Here is a 16,454-nt window from a genome sequence, read left to right as displayed (position 1 = left end):
AAGCAGGCCAGCAACAACAGGCCTCTGCCTGCTAAGAAGACAAGCCCTCCTCCCGACCGCCATCTTGCTTGTCTTTATTGCATGTTGTTTGATTTTTATTGGTTTTTGTGAGGTTGTTTTTATGATGTGTAAGTTTTAAATGATTCTGTGAACCGCTTTGATCACCTCAGAAAAGCGGTATAAAAATAAAGCATATTATTATTATATTATTATTATGGTCAAACCTGGATGCACCAGTGACCAATCTGGCTGCTATATTTTGTACTAATTGAAGCTTCTGGACTTGGTACAAGGGTAGCCCCATGTAGCGCGCATTACAGAAATCTAATCGAGAGGTTACCAGAGCATGTACCACAGTTTCAAGGTCCCTTTGGCCCAGAAAGGGCTGCAGTCAAGCACTTCTGACTGTCGCATCTACTTGAGATGTCAACTGCACAGACGAGTCCAGAAGTACTCCTAAACTGCAAACTTCGTCCTTCAGGGGAAGTGTGACCCCGTTCAGGACAGGTGGATAAATTTCCTTCCCCAGGCCTGGAGAACCTATCACCAGTACTTCCGTTTTCTCTGGATTCAGACTGAGTTTGTTTTCCCTCATCCAGCCCATTCTCCAGGCAGGCATCAATAAGACGCCATCCTTAGTCTAACTGCATCAGTCGGGAACACAAGAGAAGCATATTTGGGTTCATCACGTACATAAAAAACCGCACCCTGTGTCTTCCGATGAATCTCTTCCAGCGGTTTCATTAATGTAAACAAAGTGGGAACAAAATAGCTCCCTGAGGGACACCAGATGGCATCCTCTCTTAGAGAGCAAGTGTCCTCATAACAAATGCAACAAATCTGGAAATCTGCCCGAGAAGTAGAACAAACCACTGGAGTCATGCCCCTGAATGCCCACTCCCAGGCTTTCAAGAAAGAATACATGTAAGGTAATCGAAAGCGCTGAAATGTCCAAAAAGCAACCAACGGGTCACACTTCCCCTGTCGATGCCCATTAGACGGAGATCATCGACTAATGCGACCATGTCAGTCTCAACTCCATAACCGAATCTGAAACCAGTTTGAAATGGTCATTTAATCGTTTTCATCCAAGACGCTTGAGTTGGACTGGCGACCCTCTCTCGATCACCTACCTAAAATGGCAACAATGAGACCGATCTGTATTATTCCTACCAGGGGGTCAAGAGGGTTTTTAAGCAATGGTTTTAACTGTTCTAGTTTTTAGACTTTATGAAATTTCCCTCACTGAATGATGCATTGATTATACTTTTTATACAGTAATGTTATAAGCACAACCAAACTCTTGACGGTAAACCAAGAAGGACATGACGAGAGCAAAGAATTTCGTCTTCTAACACTTCCAAGAAGCTTGTCCACTTCATCGTTATAACAACTCAAAGTGATCCATTTAATAGAGTCCACGGAAGCTCTGGATACCTCTTCTTATATTTCTGTTGAAAAATGCAGTGTCAAGATCAAGCCCATTATTTTGAGAGATTTTTATTATCTGCAAAGAATTGTTGAAATTGTCACAGCAGGCTATAGTTGTTTCAAAAATAGGTTCAGGGTTGGGGGAATCTGAGTCAGCTCCCGACCACCCTGAACAGCTCTTCTGGACGTGACTCCGCAGACGCAAATACAGGCAAGAAAGGATTTCTTTGCTGCGTTCTATTGCCACCCATATGACTTCAAAAAGCCCATGGAGTATCTTATCGATAAGCACTGGTGTACTCTTCTGCCAACTGCGTTCTAGTCTAGTTCTACCACTTCATTCATGTAGATCTTCGATATACCATGGTTTTCTATTGAAGCAGACTAGAAAGGATGCTTAATTAGCGATAAACTGTGTTATACCCTGGAAGGATCGGTGTTCCCTCCCAGATGTTAGTTCAGGCAAAACAGAAATAGCCATCTAAATCCAACCATAAAAGCCCTTTCTAAGGCTTCTGGAACCTTTTGGGTTCCCATCGCTTCGAGGTGGACCATCCTAATCTGTCCTCACCCTCGGGGGGATTTGGGTAGTTGCCTTAAGTCGAAAACTAACCGGTAAGGGTCTCATGACAGAGCAGAGGTACTGCCTACCTCTGCCACGGAGTGTCCCAGCGTAACTATAAGACAAAATCGATCGTATTAACCTGCAGCAATGCGTCGGACCAAGACTAAATGGTATAGCCATGGCCATCATGGAAGCCATGAAAACTCCTAGCGCACCTGTTAGATTTTGTGAGTCGGCCTCGAAAGGGATGTTTGAAGTCTCCCAGAACCAGAAGTCGGGTTAGACTCCAACACCATTCCAGAACCAAGCTGTGTCATCTCAGCTAGGGATTAGTTAGCCAACGTGGTGACAGTAGAACCAACAGGAATCACAGACTATCCTTAGCCTTCAAGGCCATGTAAATACACTCAATGAAGATTCCAATTCCGGAGGTTCCGTTTAAGGTGAGAGTATTTTTATGGACTATAGCAACACCCCCCCCCGCCCGCATGTCCTTGTCTGCTCCTAACAGTATACCCAGCTGGAAGAGCCTGGCCCACACTGCATTGCTCTCAGCCCCAGCAGTCTCAGTAATGCAAGCAGGTCACAGTTTTGTCTTCCAAAAGATCGTAAATAATGTGGGTCTTATTCTTGATTGACCTAGGCATTGCACAGGAGCAGAGACAGGGTTCGTGGATGAGGGTGATTGATCCTCGGTTCTTTTGGGTAGGAGGGTGATGGAAGGCAGGAATGGGTTTAAGCTCGATCTGCCTTCCCTTATATCGTAATTCCACCTGCTACTACGCTATATCTCCCCCGCCCTGCACTACTTCAATTGGAGCTCCATGTAGATCTAAACTCAAACGCAACCCCCCCCCACGTCCCCATCGTCAGCCCTACAATACAACATTTCCCCACTAAACAGCAACACAGTCAGTACCTGGAGGAGAGCCCACATTAGGCTCATTCCTCTCACCTCTGTGCTCACCCACATGTGCGCAGCTGTGGAGGTGTAGATGGTCCGGTGCTCCTCAGGCGCTGCGCAGCTTCACAGTAGTCGACTCACAAAAACCAAGTCCTGGGGCACAAAAACACACCAACCCACGTCTGTCCTTGGGGTCAGAAAGAAGGGGGAGCCGGCAAGCCGGGTTAAAGAAGTGCCGCTCTCACCGACATGCCCCCCTCTCCCTCCACACAGCTGTTCCCGGCATCTTTGGAAGTGTAGATGGTCCAGTGCTCCTCAGGTGCTGCGCAGCTGCACAGGGCTCGACTCACACAAACCAAGTCCTGGGGCACAAAAACACACCAACACATGCCTGTCCTGCAGGGGGTAGGTAGGCTGAGCCTGTGCATATCTGTATTATGTCCAGAATCTATTTTAAAAATTACAATTTTGCTCTGCCCCAGCTCTCCAATTTCTTCAAAACATCTTCATGAACTGTATTCCTAGCATTCTCTGACATGGATAAGTCACTGTTATACTATACATGCACCTACATGTGATGTCCATAACTCAATATCTGGGGAAAAATTATTACTTGTTAGCTCACTGGTGGTGTAAATGTGGCATTCATTGTGACCTCTATTAAAAATAAGCTGCCACCAATATTCTGTTTGCAGAGGGTGCTAGCCAGGCCTGTTGGATCTAACGGATGGTCTGTGTGAATGTACAGTGTCCTTGAAAATATTCTCAAGATTTAGATTCAGCTATATTTTAAAGAAGGAAGTGCATTAAACAGATTAAAAGAGTGACAGAACCAGCTTTCTTAGTTAAGTTTGCCAACAGAAATGTAACATAAGAAAGGTATTATGAAGCAGCAGGATGATCTTTGCACTAAACTTTTCCAAGGGTAAAAAAACTGTTGTCTGTCCAACTCTATTATTCTATGATTCTATGGTACTCCAGCTTCCTTCTTTGGTCCCAAATACACTTAATTTATCAACAGGTACCAGTTACAGTGGAAATTCTACATAATATGCCTAGTTGCAGGGAGACACTAGAGATGGAATTCTCTGGAACTGTAAGATGGGACCAATTTCAAATATGCAGATGCTACAAGATGCATTCTCTTGTCCTTTGCAAGTCACTCATTGTGTGGTTACAGCCCAGTCACAGAAAATCCCCATACTACTAGCCACATGATAAGCCATGTGCACAGAGTTATGTGACATGGGATTATTTTTTCAGCACCCTCCATCTTCACAGGGCTATCATCTGAATCAATCATAATTTAATATTTATAGGATTCCCCCCAAGAATCAGAATGTGGAAAGTGGTGTGGTATCATATGTATGGGGAGCCAATGTAGAGAAGTGATTAGCAGGTTGGATTGGAGCTTGGGAAAACTGGCTTCTTGTCCTCAGCCACAAAACTTACTCCTCCTGCCTGACCTGCTTTATATATGGTTGTCATGTTGATAAAGCACAAGGAGCAAGAAGACCATGTGCTCCACCTTGAGATAATTGTAGGAAAGATGGGATACAAATGTAACTGATAAATAAATAACTTGTTCAAGAAAAACCTTGCAGGATCAAATAGAGCAATTTCCCTATATAATTGACTCAGTCACCCATCTGATATGGACCATCCTGTTGACTATCCCTTGACTGTCCTATTTTTGTCTTAGCAATCATTTTAATGATTTTAATTGTATTTTATTATAGTTATTGTTATGTTATACTTATTGTTATTGATTTGGTGCTAAGGAGGGAGGGGGATTGTGGAATTATATTCTGTTGTACTGTATGGCTTTTATTGATGTAAACCACCTCGATCTTTTTGGAGAGACAGGATAGAAATTGTTGTTGTTGTTGTTGTTGTTGTTGTTGTTATATATATAGCAGGAATCAGCTTGATCAAAATACTGTCCTGGTTTTATATAAACCACAACCTATAATAGAGACGGTGTGCCCTGTTTTATTTGTAAAATTACATGCATGAACAAAGCTCCTTTCACTCTTAGTTTTTATGGTACTGGAGTGTAGCAATGAGTTCTCTTCCCATTCTGCTTACACAATATCAAACCTCAAATCTTTTGAGAGTACTTCATGCCATGACTTTGTTTCCCATGAAAACTGCAGCAATAGGAGAGATCCAAGGACATTGCAGTTTACTGCTCAGTTTTCCCACGCATGTACTATTAGAATGAGTGCGAATGAGGTGTAATGGTTTGGGTACTGGTCTAAGACTGAAACCCTACTCAGGCACAGAATCGCACTGGCTGACTTAAGGAGGTCACACAGTCTCATTCTTAGGCAATAGCACTCTTTCCAAAATAACAAAACTGTGATACAGTCACCGTGAGTCAGAGCTGACTTGAAAGCACGTAGCCAAAACTGGTGGAATAAAAATATACCTACTTGAATGAGCCCTCCTAATAATGACACTGCTGCAGCAACTCCAATCCTCTGCATCTCGAACTCAGATAAGCCCAAAACTACAGAGTTATTGTCTGTTGTGAAATTGCTGATAGTGGACGGAACAAGACGCTCGACAGCATTGGCAGATATCAAGGAAGTCAAAGCAAAGGTTCCTGTGAAAGAAGAAGACAGATAATCCATTTTGAGATTTCTCCTATTTGTACTGTGATCCTAAGAAGGAAGTGGCATTGAAATCTGTGAGTATTATGTCCAAATCATTCTTCTTAAGGTGTAAGCTTAGGGTTCAGATACCCACCACTACATTTGCTTGGCATTAGGCATGTATAGTATTCTGTTTCCTCAACACATCACCTTTAAACATTTGTTTCTTGTTATGAAAACGTATTTGCCTATTGAAAGCCCATTTGTCCACAATGAATATAGTGAGGTTGTTTTTTTAAAAAAAAATCTCATTTTGTCTGGTTGCGTACAACTCATGCAGCAGCATACATATGAAATAATACAGGTGTGATTGAAATCTCTACAAATTTGGGTGGTAGTATGAAAGCCTTCCAACTAATAACAGTGGTGGTGGTGGTAAATTCAAACTTAATGGAGCTATCCAAGGTGCTGAAACCTATACCCAAAACAGATGCAGTACTATGATCCAGCTTCTCTAAAATCCAGAATAAGGCCTGAAGTAGATTCACCATCCCATTGAGAGTGGCCACTAGCTGCCACTGTCCAAAAGAGAGGTCTGCAGCAAAGACTTAATGTCCTTTCACATTATACAATTATAGCACCATGGTTCCACTTGTTAAGTGTCATGGTTTCATCCTATGGAATCCTGGGATTTGCAGTTTAGGGAAAAGTATTTAAAGTTCTCAGCCAGAGAGCTCTACTTATTCACTAAAATACAAACCTCAAGACTCCATTGGATGCAACCATGGCAGTCAAAGTGGAATCATAGTGTCACAATCGATTAGTGTAAAAGGGCTCCTGGCTTTATGCAAAAAGGTAAAGCAATCTTATAGTTCAGAGGAAGCCAAACTGATTGTTTTGCACCAAGAGGGTTTCATGTTGAATGTTTAGCTCCTCCAGGTAAATAGCAGGCAACAAACTGAAAGTTCAGGTTCACCTCCTAATTGTTCCTGTCTAGAATGGGATGTGAGGGGGAAGCAAGAACTGGTATAGGTAGAGCTGAGTACTTTGCACATATTGTAAGAGTTGTAAAATAACATTCTGCAGGAGTTCAAACCTGAGTGACATTTCAGTAATTCAACTTCGATTATTTGTTTCTGAACATTTGCAGCTGATGATTTTGAAGTTTCACCTTCGAGGGCATTTTTGAACTCTTTGTAATGAATTTCAAGACTACAATGTTACATGATATTCCAAAAATTAATGCTATGGCTCCATTCCTTAATTCACAAAGATAAAATTAGCAAGCTGCTGAATTCTCCTTTGCTGAAATGGCATCCCTCAGCTATTTTACAAGCCTTCAAAGCACATTTTCTCAATGTGCAAGGGGAAAACCAGCCAAAGTCACCTTTCTTTTCTTATTTTAACAGAAACAAATGCAAGATAAAAACTAATGTTTGCATCTAAAAGTTCTGAATCCCAGTAGATTCCTCTTTGGGAAAGCTGATCACAGGACAGAGTTGAAAGTGGAGAATACAAATTCACTTCTTTGCAGTAAGATGCAGTCAGCAGGCAAATAAAGAATGTATTATTCTGGAGTTATTGCAGGTATAATACAGGGCACACCATACCATCTTTAGAACGTCAGTTTTAATATTAATAAAACAATAAACATTCATATAGCACTTACAGCAATAGACATTTACATAAAACACTTAAAAATTGTTTGTTTAATACCCTGTCTTTTTTCCAGCACAGGATTCAAGGCAATTTACAAACATTTTAAAAAACAGTACAGTTGTTATGCATTTCATATATACTAACATACAGCAACTCTGTAAGGTAGGTCAATAGTTAGTATTATTTCCATATTGCAGATGAGAGAATGATTGCTTAGCTCCAGATGAAATCGTAACAAGTAAAGGTTTTGAAGCAGAGACCTCCTAGCTATGCAGTTTCTGCAGCGCAATTCTATGCATGTTTATTTGCAAGAAAGCCCACTGCATCCAATGGAACTTGATCCTTGTCAAGTATATTTAGGATAACAGTCACTGCACTACAGTTAATTCTTTTAAACATTTTCCGAATATATACTACTCTTTGAATTAAATATCATAAAAACAGGCTGTTTTAATATGATATTATATGTGTTTTCAGCCCTTATTCATCTATTAAACCAGGAGTGGAGAATGTGTGGCACTCCAGAGACTGGAGTGCACTTCCCATCAACCTTAGCCAGAAAACCAATTTGTAAGAGATGATGGGAGTTGCAGTCCATCAGCGTCTGAAGGGTCACACATTTCCTACATTAAACAACCATAAAATCACTCATAAAATCACTTACAGTATAAAAGTTGGTAATTGTTCTCCAGAAACAAAAAGTGAATACATAGCAGTTCCAAAGATACATTTTAATAAACCATGTCTTTCATGATTTGCTGAAAAACAACACTTTCATTCCGGAAATGATTATTTTATCTAAAGGTGAGCTAGATAAAGTAAATTCTGTATCAACTGTACTACTCAGATATTCACCACCTTAAAAAAAAAAGAAAATTCAACTACATAACAACATTTTTCCAAAGCACCAGATGGCCTAAATCCCTTTCATGAAGAAACCAATCATGTCCCCGTTGGGCAATTATTTCACTAAAAATGAAATAACTACGTAATGTCTACTTTGCTGACTCAGAGTTATCATAGCTTCCAAGGAACTTGCCACAAACTTCAAATCCAACTTTGCAGTGAGTTGCAAGGGGCCTTTGACAATATGCTTTGCATACGTTTCAATGCAAATTCTATGTACTTTGGACAGAAAGTTGCTTTCCCAGTAGACCACATGGCTCCTACAGAGCTGTTAAACGTAGCACTGAATGCACGTTTTGGCACACAGGCTATTTTTTGAAAAACCACGCAATTACTCAAAAGACAATGATTGCTCCTTAGAAAGCATAATAACAACCGACGGGAATGTGCATATACTTGGGCTTTTCAAACCCTGAGGGGTTAGCTTTGTGTGTGGTTCCACAAAGCTCTGAATTTCCAAGGCAAAACACCCCTCCCCAATATCTGAAAGACTCCCACAGCTCTTTCTCTTCCTCCATCCTTTCCAGACCCTATTAACTAAAAAGAAGCTATGACCCCATACCCATCTCTATTGTTTTCTGCAACTGAGACCAGATGGTCTCTTCTCTGGAAAAAAAAAACTCCTCTGCTGATCATTCTGGGAGGCCAGTGTCTCAAATTATTATCTTGGAAGGACCCTTTCTTTGTTCTCAGTGAGAGTTATTGGGATGTCCATCAGAACATATAAATTATCTCGGTTCACTGAACTCCCACAATAACATGTACACAATCATTTGCTGATGGTGATAGCTTCCTTCTAACAATGGGAGGGAATATTGCAAATCAGTTTACTGTACCACGCCGATGAAACTATCAGTGTTGTTTATATGGGCCCTGCTATCAATGTACACGGAACTCTCCCCTCACCTAGGACTTCACAGTCTACGTTACAAAAGAGAGAGAGAGAGAGAGAAAGGAGGATAAGAATATAAGAGAAGCCATGTTGTATCAGACCAAAGCACCAGAAGTAAGTGGACTTAAGTAATCAGTAGGATGCACCACTGAGTAGACTGACAGCCTCTGCTGTTTTTCTCCCTCGACTTTTTTTTTAGATCATTTACACTTAGACTTTTTTCTGGGGAAGACAATTTTCAGTACTGTACTTTTCAAAGGAAGCAGTTTATTTCATAAACCATAACTTTTTCTGTGTAAAATATGCATGTGGTTGTTTAACACCGGAACAATATTTTCTGTGCAGAAAATAATAGTTTTGCATAGAAATATTGTTTTCTGCACATAAAATCATAGAATCATTGGCGTGTTACAGACGCACCTAAAAGTACGTGCTCAGCACGTACTAGGGTTAGAAAGGGGCATCCCTTCCAGACGCCCCCAACCCTAGTACGTGCTCAGCACGTACAAAATGGCGGCGCCCGTTCTACACGGGGGCCGCCATGATGATGTCACCACCGTGCCGCCTCTAAACGGGGCGGCATGGTTGTGACGTAGTGGGGCCGCGTGAGGGCACCTAGAGCGCCCTTTCTGTGGCCCCAGAAGGAACTCCGTTTTGGAGCTCCTTCCAGCTTTGCATCGCTGGGCGCAACCTTTACATGGCTGCTCCAGCGACGCAGAGGAGAAAGGGGCCAAGCGGCCCCTTTCTCCTCCTCCCCGCCGCCATCAGGTTTCCTTGGAGCATGAAGCCCCAAGGACACCCCTTTCCAGGCCGCGGGAAACGGCCTTTTGCAGCTTCCCCATGGCCTGGAAAGTGACAGATCGGGGCCTCGGAGGCTGCCGTTGTGGCAGCTGAGGCCCCGATACAGCGGGGAAAGGGCTGCTTACAGGCCGCCCCAAAAGGGCGGTCTGTAACATGCCATAGAATCATAGAGTTGGAAGAGACCGCACGGGCCAACCAGTCCAACCCCCTGCCATGCAGGAAATCCAATTCCTATGCAAAAAATGTAGCTTTCCTTGCTCATTAATCACACACAAGTTTTGTGCAGAATGAGTCCTTAAATACACTATTTTCTGCACCAAAAATAATGTTTCTACATAGAAAACATTTTGTCTATTTTCTGTGCAAAACAACTATGAACAAATTTTTGTAAAGTCCCAAACTATCAAGAATCTCTTCAGTCCAAGGCTGCTGCCACACTGCTCTAATTTAATACCACTTTAACTGCCATGACTCAATACTATGGAATTCTGGGATTTGAAGTTTTGTGAGGTATTTAGCCTTTCCTGACACAGAGCTATGGTACCACAACAAACTACAAATCACAGAGTGAAAGAGTATACATGCTGTATGTAGAGAGATCTTGTAGCACCTTTGAGACTAACTGAAAGAAAGAAGTTGGCAGCATGAGCTTTCGTATACTTAAGTCTATTTCCTCAGATCCATTTCATTCTTTCAGTTAGTCTCAAAGGTACTACAAGATCGCTCTACATACTGATTCTACAGACTAACCTGGCTATATCTTTGAATTCAGTACACACTCTACATGCAAAAGTGGTAGCATAGGTTCTATCATAGATCCCTCTTAGCACTGCCATTAGCTCCAGTTATTTCCATCCATCATTACCATTACCATTATGCCCCTGTGGCCACCTTTCCCACTATGTTTTTCTGTAAGGAAGGACCCCCACAGAGCCAGGCATTGGGCTCTGACTGGCTCCCTCAAGAATTTTCTGGGCCTGGCAAGCCTCTCCACAAAGCCAAATTTATTGAACCCAAATGCTCACAATTTCTGTGATGATGTACCTAAATGCTACAAAATCAAGGAAAGACTAAGTCACGGAATCCAAGTATCTTTTCCCCAACAAAGGAAGACAATGATTTGGTGAGACCTTCTTCCTCCTATTCCATTATACTTTAAATGTATAGACTGTCTTGGTTCTATGTTTATTTGAATCAACCAATCAGCCATGTGGATAAGAGAATATCTTCTTACATACAAAAGGATCTTGTAGCACCTTTGCGATCAAAGGGCTGTACATATAGCCCCTAAGGGGTAGAGGGATGCCGCCCCTTTCCTAGCCAGATTGGAGCTATGGCAACCTCATACCATAGCCGTGATCCGGCCTTTTGAGGGTGCAAAAAAGAGCTGCAAAAAGCAGCTCCTTTTTGCGCCCTCAAAAGGGCACCATAGTCACATTGTCTTCAGTGCTGCATGACGAGCACCATACGGCACACGGTGTCAGGGCGCTCTGGGGGACAGAGTTGGGTGTGCATCGTGAGGAAGCTACACCCCAACTCCACCTCCCATGCCGGCCTTAATGGCCGGTTTGTACAGGGCCAAATTCAAAGAAAAGGGCTGGTATGAGCTTTCGTAGACTTGAGCCTTCTTCCTCAGATGCATGTTCCTCAGATACACGCTTCTGAGAAAGCAGGCTCAAGTATACGAAAGCTCATACTACCAGCTTCTTTCTTTCAGTTAGTCTCAAAGGTGCTGCAAGTTGACAAAAGCTCATTCTGCCAGCCTCTTTCTTTCAGATAGTCTCAACGGAGCTGCAAGATCCATTTGCATAATGATTTTCCAGACTAATACAGCTATGTCTTTGAATTCTATCTTTTTACATGTATTAAAGAACTGTTTGTATATGTGAATAATTCATCTGGTAGCTAATCTGCATATTGAGGTGAAGCAGTGCCTAAGAATGAGACTGTGTGACCTCCACATAAAACCCTCACTGCACATACAAAAAAAAATCCATCTTCTCACTTAATATCTTAGTTTTCTATAGATACGGAATTTTTGACACAAATAACCTTTCATTCACCAGCCATACAATCTCAAAGGGATTAGCTTTTTCCCAACATTTAGATGGGTCCTGGAAAAAAAGATGCAGTAACAGCCATCTGCATAAACTCTGATATATGATTAACTGGAAACTGTAACTGTAAATCTACTTATTCAAATAAAACAGATGCCTTATCTATAGCAAAGAACAATTGATAATTAACATTCATGATCTGCAAAATATGTGGTTTCACTTTTATATATATACTAATTTGTACTTCAGTTTTTGCCCCAATGTACATCCAAGACCAGGTTTCTGAATATTGTGTTTTTTGTACATCTAAAACCAGGTTTCTGAATATAGTGTTCAGAAGTCTTCATATTGGCTCACAAATTGACTCACATATAAGGACTCACATAGGGAAAATCGGGGGCGGGGGGGTTAACCAGTGAATAACCCATGAAAATCGTGCAATCACAATTAAGATTTTCACACACCATCGACAGTAAAATGTCATTATCCCGGAATAAACTGACAATAAGCAGCAACAAATCATTCACAAGGAAATCCTGTGAATGATTTATTGCTGTTTATTGCCACATTATTCCCTCATTATTCCTGGGATAATGGATCTTTAATTGCAATTGCATGATTTTCATGGGTTAATTGCTGGTTAAACCCCCAATTTCCCCCATGTGGTAAAGTGAAATGTTACATATTACTTGCTGTCATGATTGTTGCTCAGAGACAGCGAGAGAAGGCTAAAACTTCTTCGTATTGCTTTTAAGCTTCATAGGGGCATTCTCTTGGCCCACAGAATTCTGGAAACAGTATGCTGGACTAGGTAAACTAACAATTTGTCTGAAATGGGAGGGCTCTTCTTAATGTTTTTCCAATAGTGTTGGCTCTTAACAGTAAGGATGTAATTCATTACTAATTTTTTTCTAGTATAGTGCCATACCTAAGTAATTTTGGCAGTTTTCTTCCTAGTGCATGAAAGTTGTCAAAACCTGCACAGTTTTCAAAGATTATTTGCAGTTTGGGATATACTATGTGCGGAATTTGCACATACATTTTGTTTTTGTTTTGCTGTTTCCTGTAGAAAAATACTACTTGCAAGTTTTGTGCAAAGGGTCCAAACATATTATTTTACAAGTTTTTAATATTTTCAAATATTCTTTCCATTTCTACTACAATAAGCTGCAGGATCAACCTGGCAACATGAGCCATTTAAACAATTGTTTGGCACTGAAGAAAGGAAATCTTGGTACAATGTTAATTCTGTAGTTTCTGCACAATTACAGAAAAATAGTAACTATGCTTCACACACCCTAAAAATAGTTTTCTTCAATGCGTTTGTGTGTGTGTGCCTTTAAGTCGCCAGTTGACTTATCACAAGCCCATGAATTTCATAGGATTTTCTGAGGCAAGAAATACTCAGAGGTGTTTTTTTGTGGGTTTTTCAGACTCAGAGGTGATTTTGCCAGTTCCTTCCTCTGAAATATAGGCCTGGATTGGGGCCAGGGCAACCTCACTGGCAGCCCTGTGGCCCCAATCCAGCATTTTCCAGGCCTAGAAAAGGGGTGTCCTTGGGGCTTCATGCCCTTAGACACCCGGACACCCCTCAGGATTGTCCCCATGGCCATGTAGTTGCTGCAGGAACAAGCCGCTTTAGGAAGGAGCTGCAAAATGCAGCTCTTTTCTGCAACGTCATAAGGGTTGCGTCTTAGCTCTTATCATGTTGCTTCCCTGTGTGGCTGTGGGGATGATGCATGGCAGTACTGGCATCATGCCGGCCCCCCATGTGGATGAGAGGCCACCATGATGCCGGCAGTACCACGGACTAGAGTTAGGGAGCATGCGGTTGGTGCGCACTCCCTAACCCTAGTATCACCTGCAGCATGCCACTTTATGGCGGTGTGTACGAACCCATAGCCTACAGTACTTGGTGTTCATTGGTGTTCTCCCATCCAAGTACTAAGCAGGAGTAACCCTGCTTAGCTTACAAGATTAAAAAGGATCAGATGTCCATAGGGTATTTGTTGCAGTGTGCTTTCAAGTCATTTCTGATTTATGGCAATCCTATCATGGGATTTTTTGTGGCTGAGAGTAGTGTGACTAATCCAAGAGCACCCAGTGGGTGTCTATGGCTGAGCAGGGAACTGAACCCTGATCTCCAGAGTCATAAGTCTAATCCGCACTGCAGAACTAATGCAGTTTAACACCAGTTCAACTGCCATGAGTCAGTGCTATAGAATCCTGGGATTTATAGTTTGTTGTGGCAACAGCGGTCTCGGGCAAAGAAGGCTAAATATCACACAAAACTACAAATCCCAGATTTCTATCACACTGAGTCCTTGCAGTTAAAGCAGTGTCAAACGGCATTAATTCTGCAGTGCAGATGCAGCCATAGTCCAACTGCACCACGCTGGCTCCCATTTAGGGTACTTAGGCTGATCTATTTCTTAAATGGAGAGGGGAAATGTAGTAATAGAGGAAGCACAGCAGTATGCATATTAATGCAGCTTCTTTAATTTCTACCTCCTCTAAGCTGCAGGTCAGGAACCATTGCCTTCAGCTAGCCTGATTAAATATAATGAGCACCGAGTCAGTGGCGTTACTGGGGAGGGGGGTGCATTTACCTTTGCGGAACCCATATGGGGCTCCTCATACAAAGGAATGGAAGCTAAAAGCTGTAAAGCTTGTTTCTGAACAGTTGCAGTTTGGTTGAATTGTGCCCTGAGAATTTGGTTCATCATTCAAATAGACCTGGTAGACATGAATTACTGTGTGTTTCTCCACCAGAGAACAGACTTGTTCTTTTAGCCTCATACTTTTAAACTCAGCCAAATGTGCCTGTTGTATTTTCAAAACTGGTTAGGCAAGGATTTCAAAGTGCTTACCTGTGGCAACATGCCGACCCATTCCAAATATGGCGTAAATAACAGCAGGGAAGAGAGATCCGTATAAACCAAACACAGGATGCACTGAAGACAGAACAGCAAAGGCAAGCCCTATAAAAAAATAGATGGGAGTTAGGGATCATATTATATTTCACACTGTTACCAGTACTTATATTTCATTCTATTGCCAGTACTAAGTTGTAATTGGGATCCCATTCTTAGCTCATTTTTAAAAGTGATACAACATAATAAATAGTGATAGTTGAAGCTGCCTTACACATACTATCTATCTACATAGTCCTGGTTAGTCTATCTCAGGCATGAAGAAATTCTACCATAGAAAACATGTGCAGGTTTGTACCTCATGCGTCCAAATGTTGTTGGACTGCAGCTCCAATCAGTCACATCCATCACAATGTTGGGGGATGATAACAACTCCTATGTGGCCACTAAACACAACTCCCCTGTTGAAACAGCTTCATTGGCTGCCAGTTTGTTTCCGGGCACAATTCAAGATACTGGTTATAACCTACAAAGCCCTACATGGCTCAGGTCCACACTATTTGGCAGACGTTTCTCCTGGTATGAACCGGCCCGGACTCTGAGATCCTCTGAAGCCCTTCTCTCCATCCCAACACCTTAACAAACATGGTTGGTGGGGACACAAGAGAGGGCCTTCTTGGTGGCTGCCCCTAGACCAGGGGTAGGCAACCTGCGGCCCGGCAAGGCCTTGGGACCGGCCCCCACCTGGTCTTGCCGCCGATTGCCGCCGGAGCCTTTGGCCTATCAGGAGGAGGCGGGCAAGGGAGGCAATTGTCTATAGAAGCCTCTGAAACGTGCATTTATATTAACATTTTTTTAAATCAGCAAATTTTTTTGCGTGTCCTCCATTTTTTATAAAAAGTGTCCTCCATTTCAAAATTTTGTCCTACATTTGTCCCGGTTTATTTAATTAATTAATTTTTACAAAAATTTTTTAATTATTTAATTTTTGGCTTCGGCCCCCCAGTTGTCTGAGGGACAGCAATCCAGCCCCCAGCTCAAAAAGCTTGCCTACCCCTGCCCTAGACTCTGGAACTCCCTGCCCAGGGACATAAGAACAGCTCCCTCCTTGATGGCTTTCCTCCAGCAGGTGAAGACCTACCTGTTCAAACAGGCATTTAAGGAATTACTATAAGGATAGGCTGGAATGTTGGACTAGTTTAATCATTCTTTTTAATGTACATCATTTATTTATTTATTTTTAAATGTTTTTGATTGTACTTTTTGTTTGTTTGTTTTTTAATGCTGTGAAGCCGCTCTAAGTCCCAGTCCTGGGAAAAGAGTAGGATATAAATAAATAAATAAATAAATGATAAACGTAGAGGGTGTTCTCACTAGGCAAAACCCCGCATTCTGAATCGAATCCTAGGAGTGGCGTTCCTACTAGGATCCGATTTAAATCTAGAACGGTTCTAGAGCAACCCGCAATCGTCCCCACTACAAATCGAATCGTAGAGCGGTTTAAAATTTTGAATCGTGTTTTCGTCATTTAACGCGCGTTAAAAAAGTACTAGGGTCGAACCTACATTTTTCCCTTGAATCGGGATAGGAACCGGAGCATTTAAATAGGAACGACAGCCTTTGAAATCGGGTTAGCTGGATGGGAGGAGTGGAGTGCGATGGGGCTGGCCTTGGGGGAGTTGCCCTTTCTGTCCCCATCCGTCGTGGCTGTCGCCATTTTTCTTTCCCTCACCCCTTTGTCCGCTGTGGTCTTTCAATAAGAGATAAGG

The 16,454-nt window shown here is 42.1% G+C and overlaps 1 protein-coding gene across 2 annotated transcripts in view; it reads right to left on the bottom strand.

Annotated features, from left to right (window-relative positions):
- SLC26A7 (solute carrier family 26 member 7) overlaps window positions 1–16,454 on the bottom strand; it is a 156,202-nt gene that overhangs the window by 84,328 nt on the left and 55,420 nt on the right. For both annotated transcript variants that reach the window (XM_042466074.1, XM_042466075.1), the window contains exons 3-4: window positions 14,683–14,793; window positions 5,336–5,508 (exon numbers count right to left, since the gene is read on the bottom strand). In XM_042466074.1, coding sequence (XP_042322008.1) covers window positions 5,336–5,508; window positions 14,683–14,793 — 284 coding nt within the window. The remainder of the gene's footprint in view (window positions 1–5,335; window positions 5,509–14,682; window positions 14,794–16,454) is intronic.

The sequence above is a fragment of the Sceloporus undulatus genome, chromosome 4 (genome assembly GCF_019175285.1).
Source record: "Sceloporus undulatus isolate JIND9_A2432 ecotype Alabama chromosome 4, SceUnd_v1.1, whole genome shotgun sequence".
Classification (NCBI taxonomy): Eukaryota; Metazoa; Chordata; class Lepidosauria; order Squamata; family Phrynosomatidae; genus Sceloporus; species Sceloporus undulatus.
Note: the sequence above shows the minus strand (reverse complement) of the source record. Positions and strands in the feature narration are given on the sequence as shown.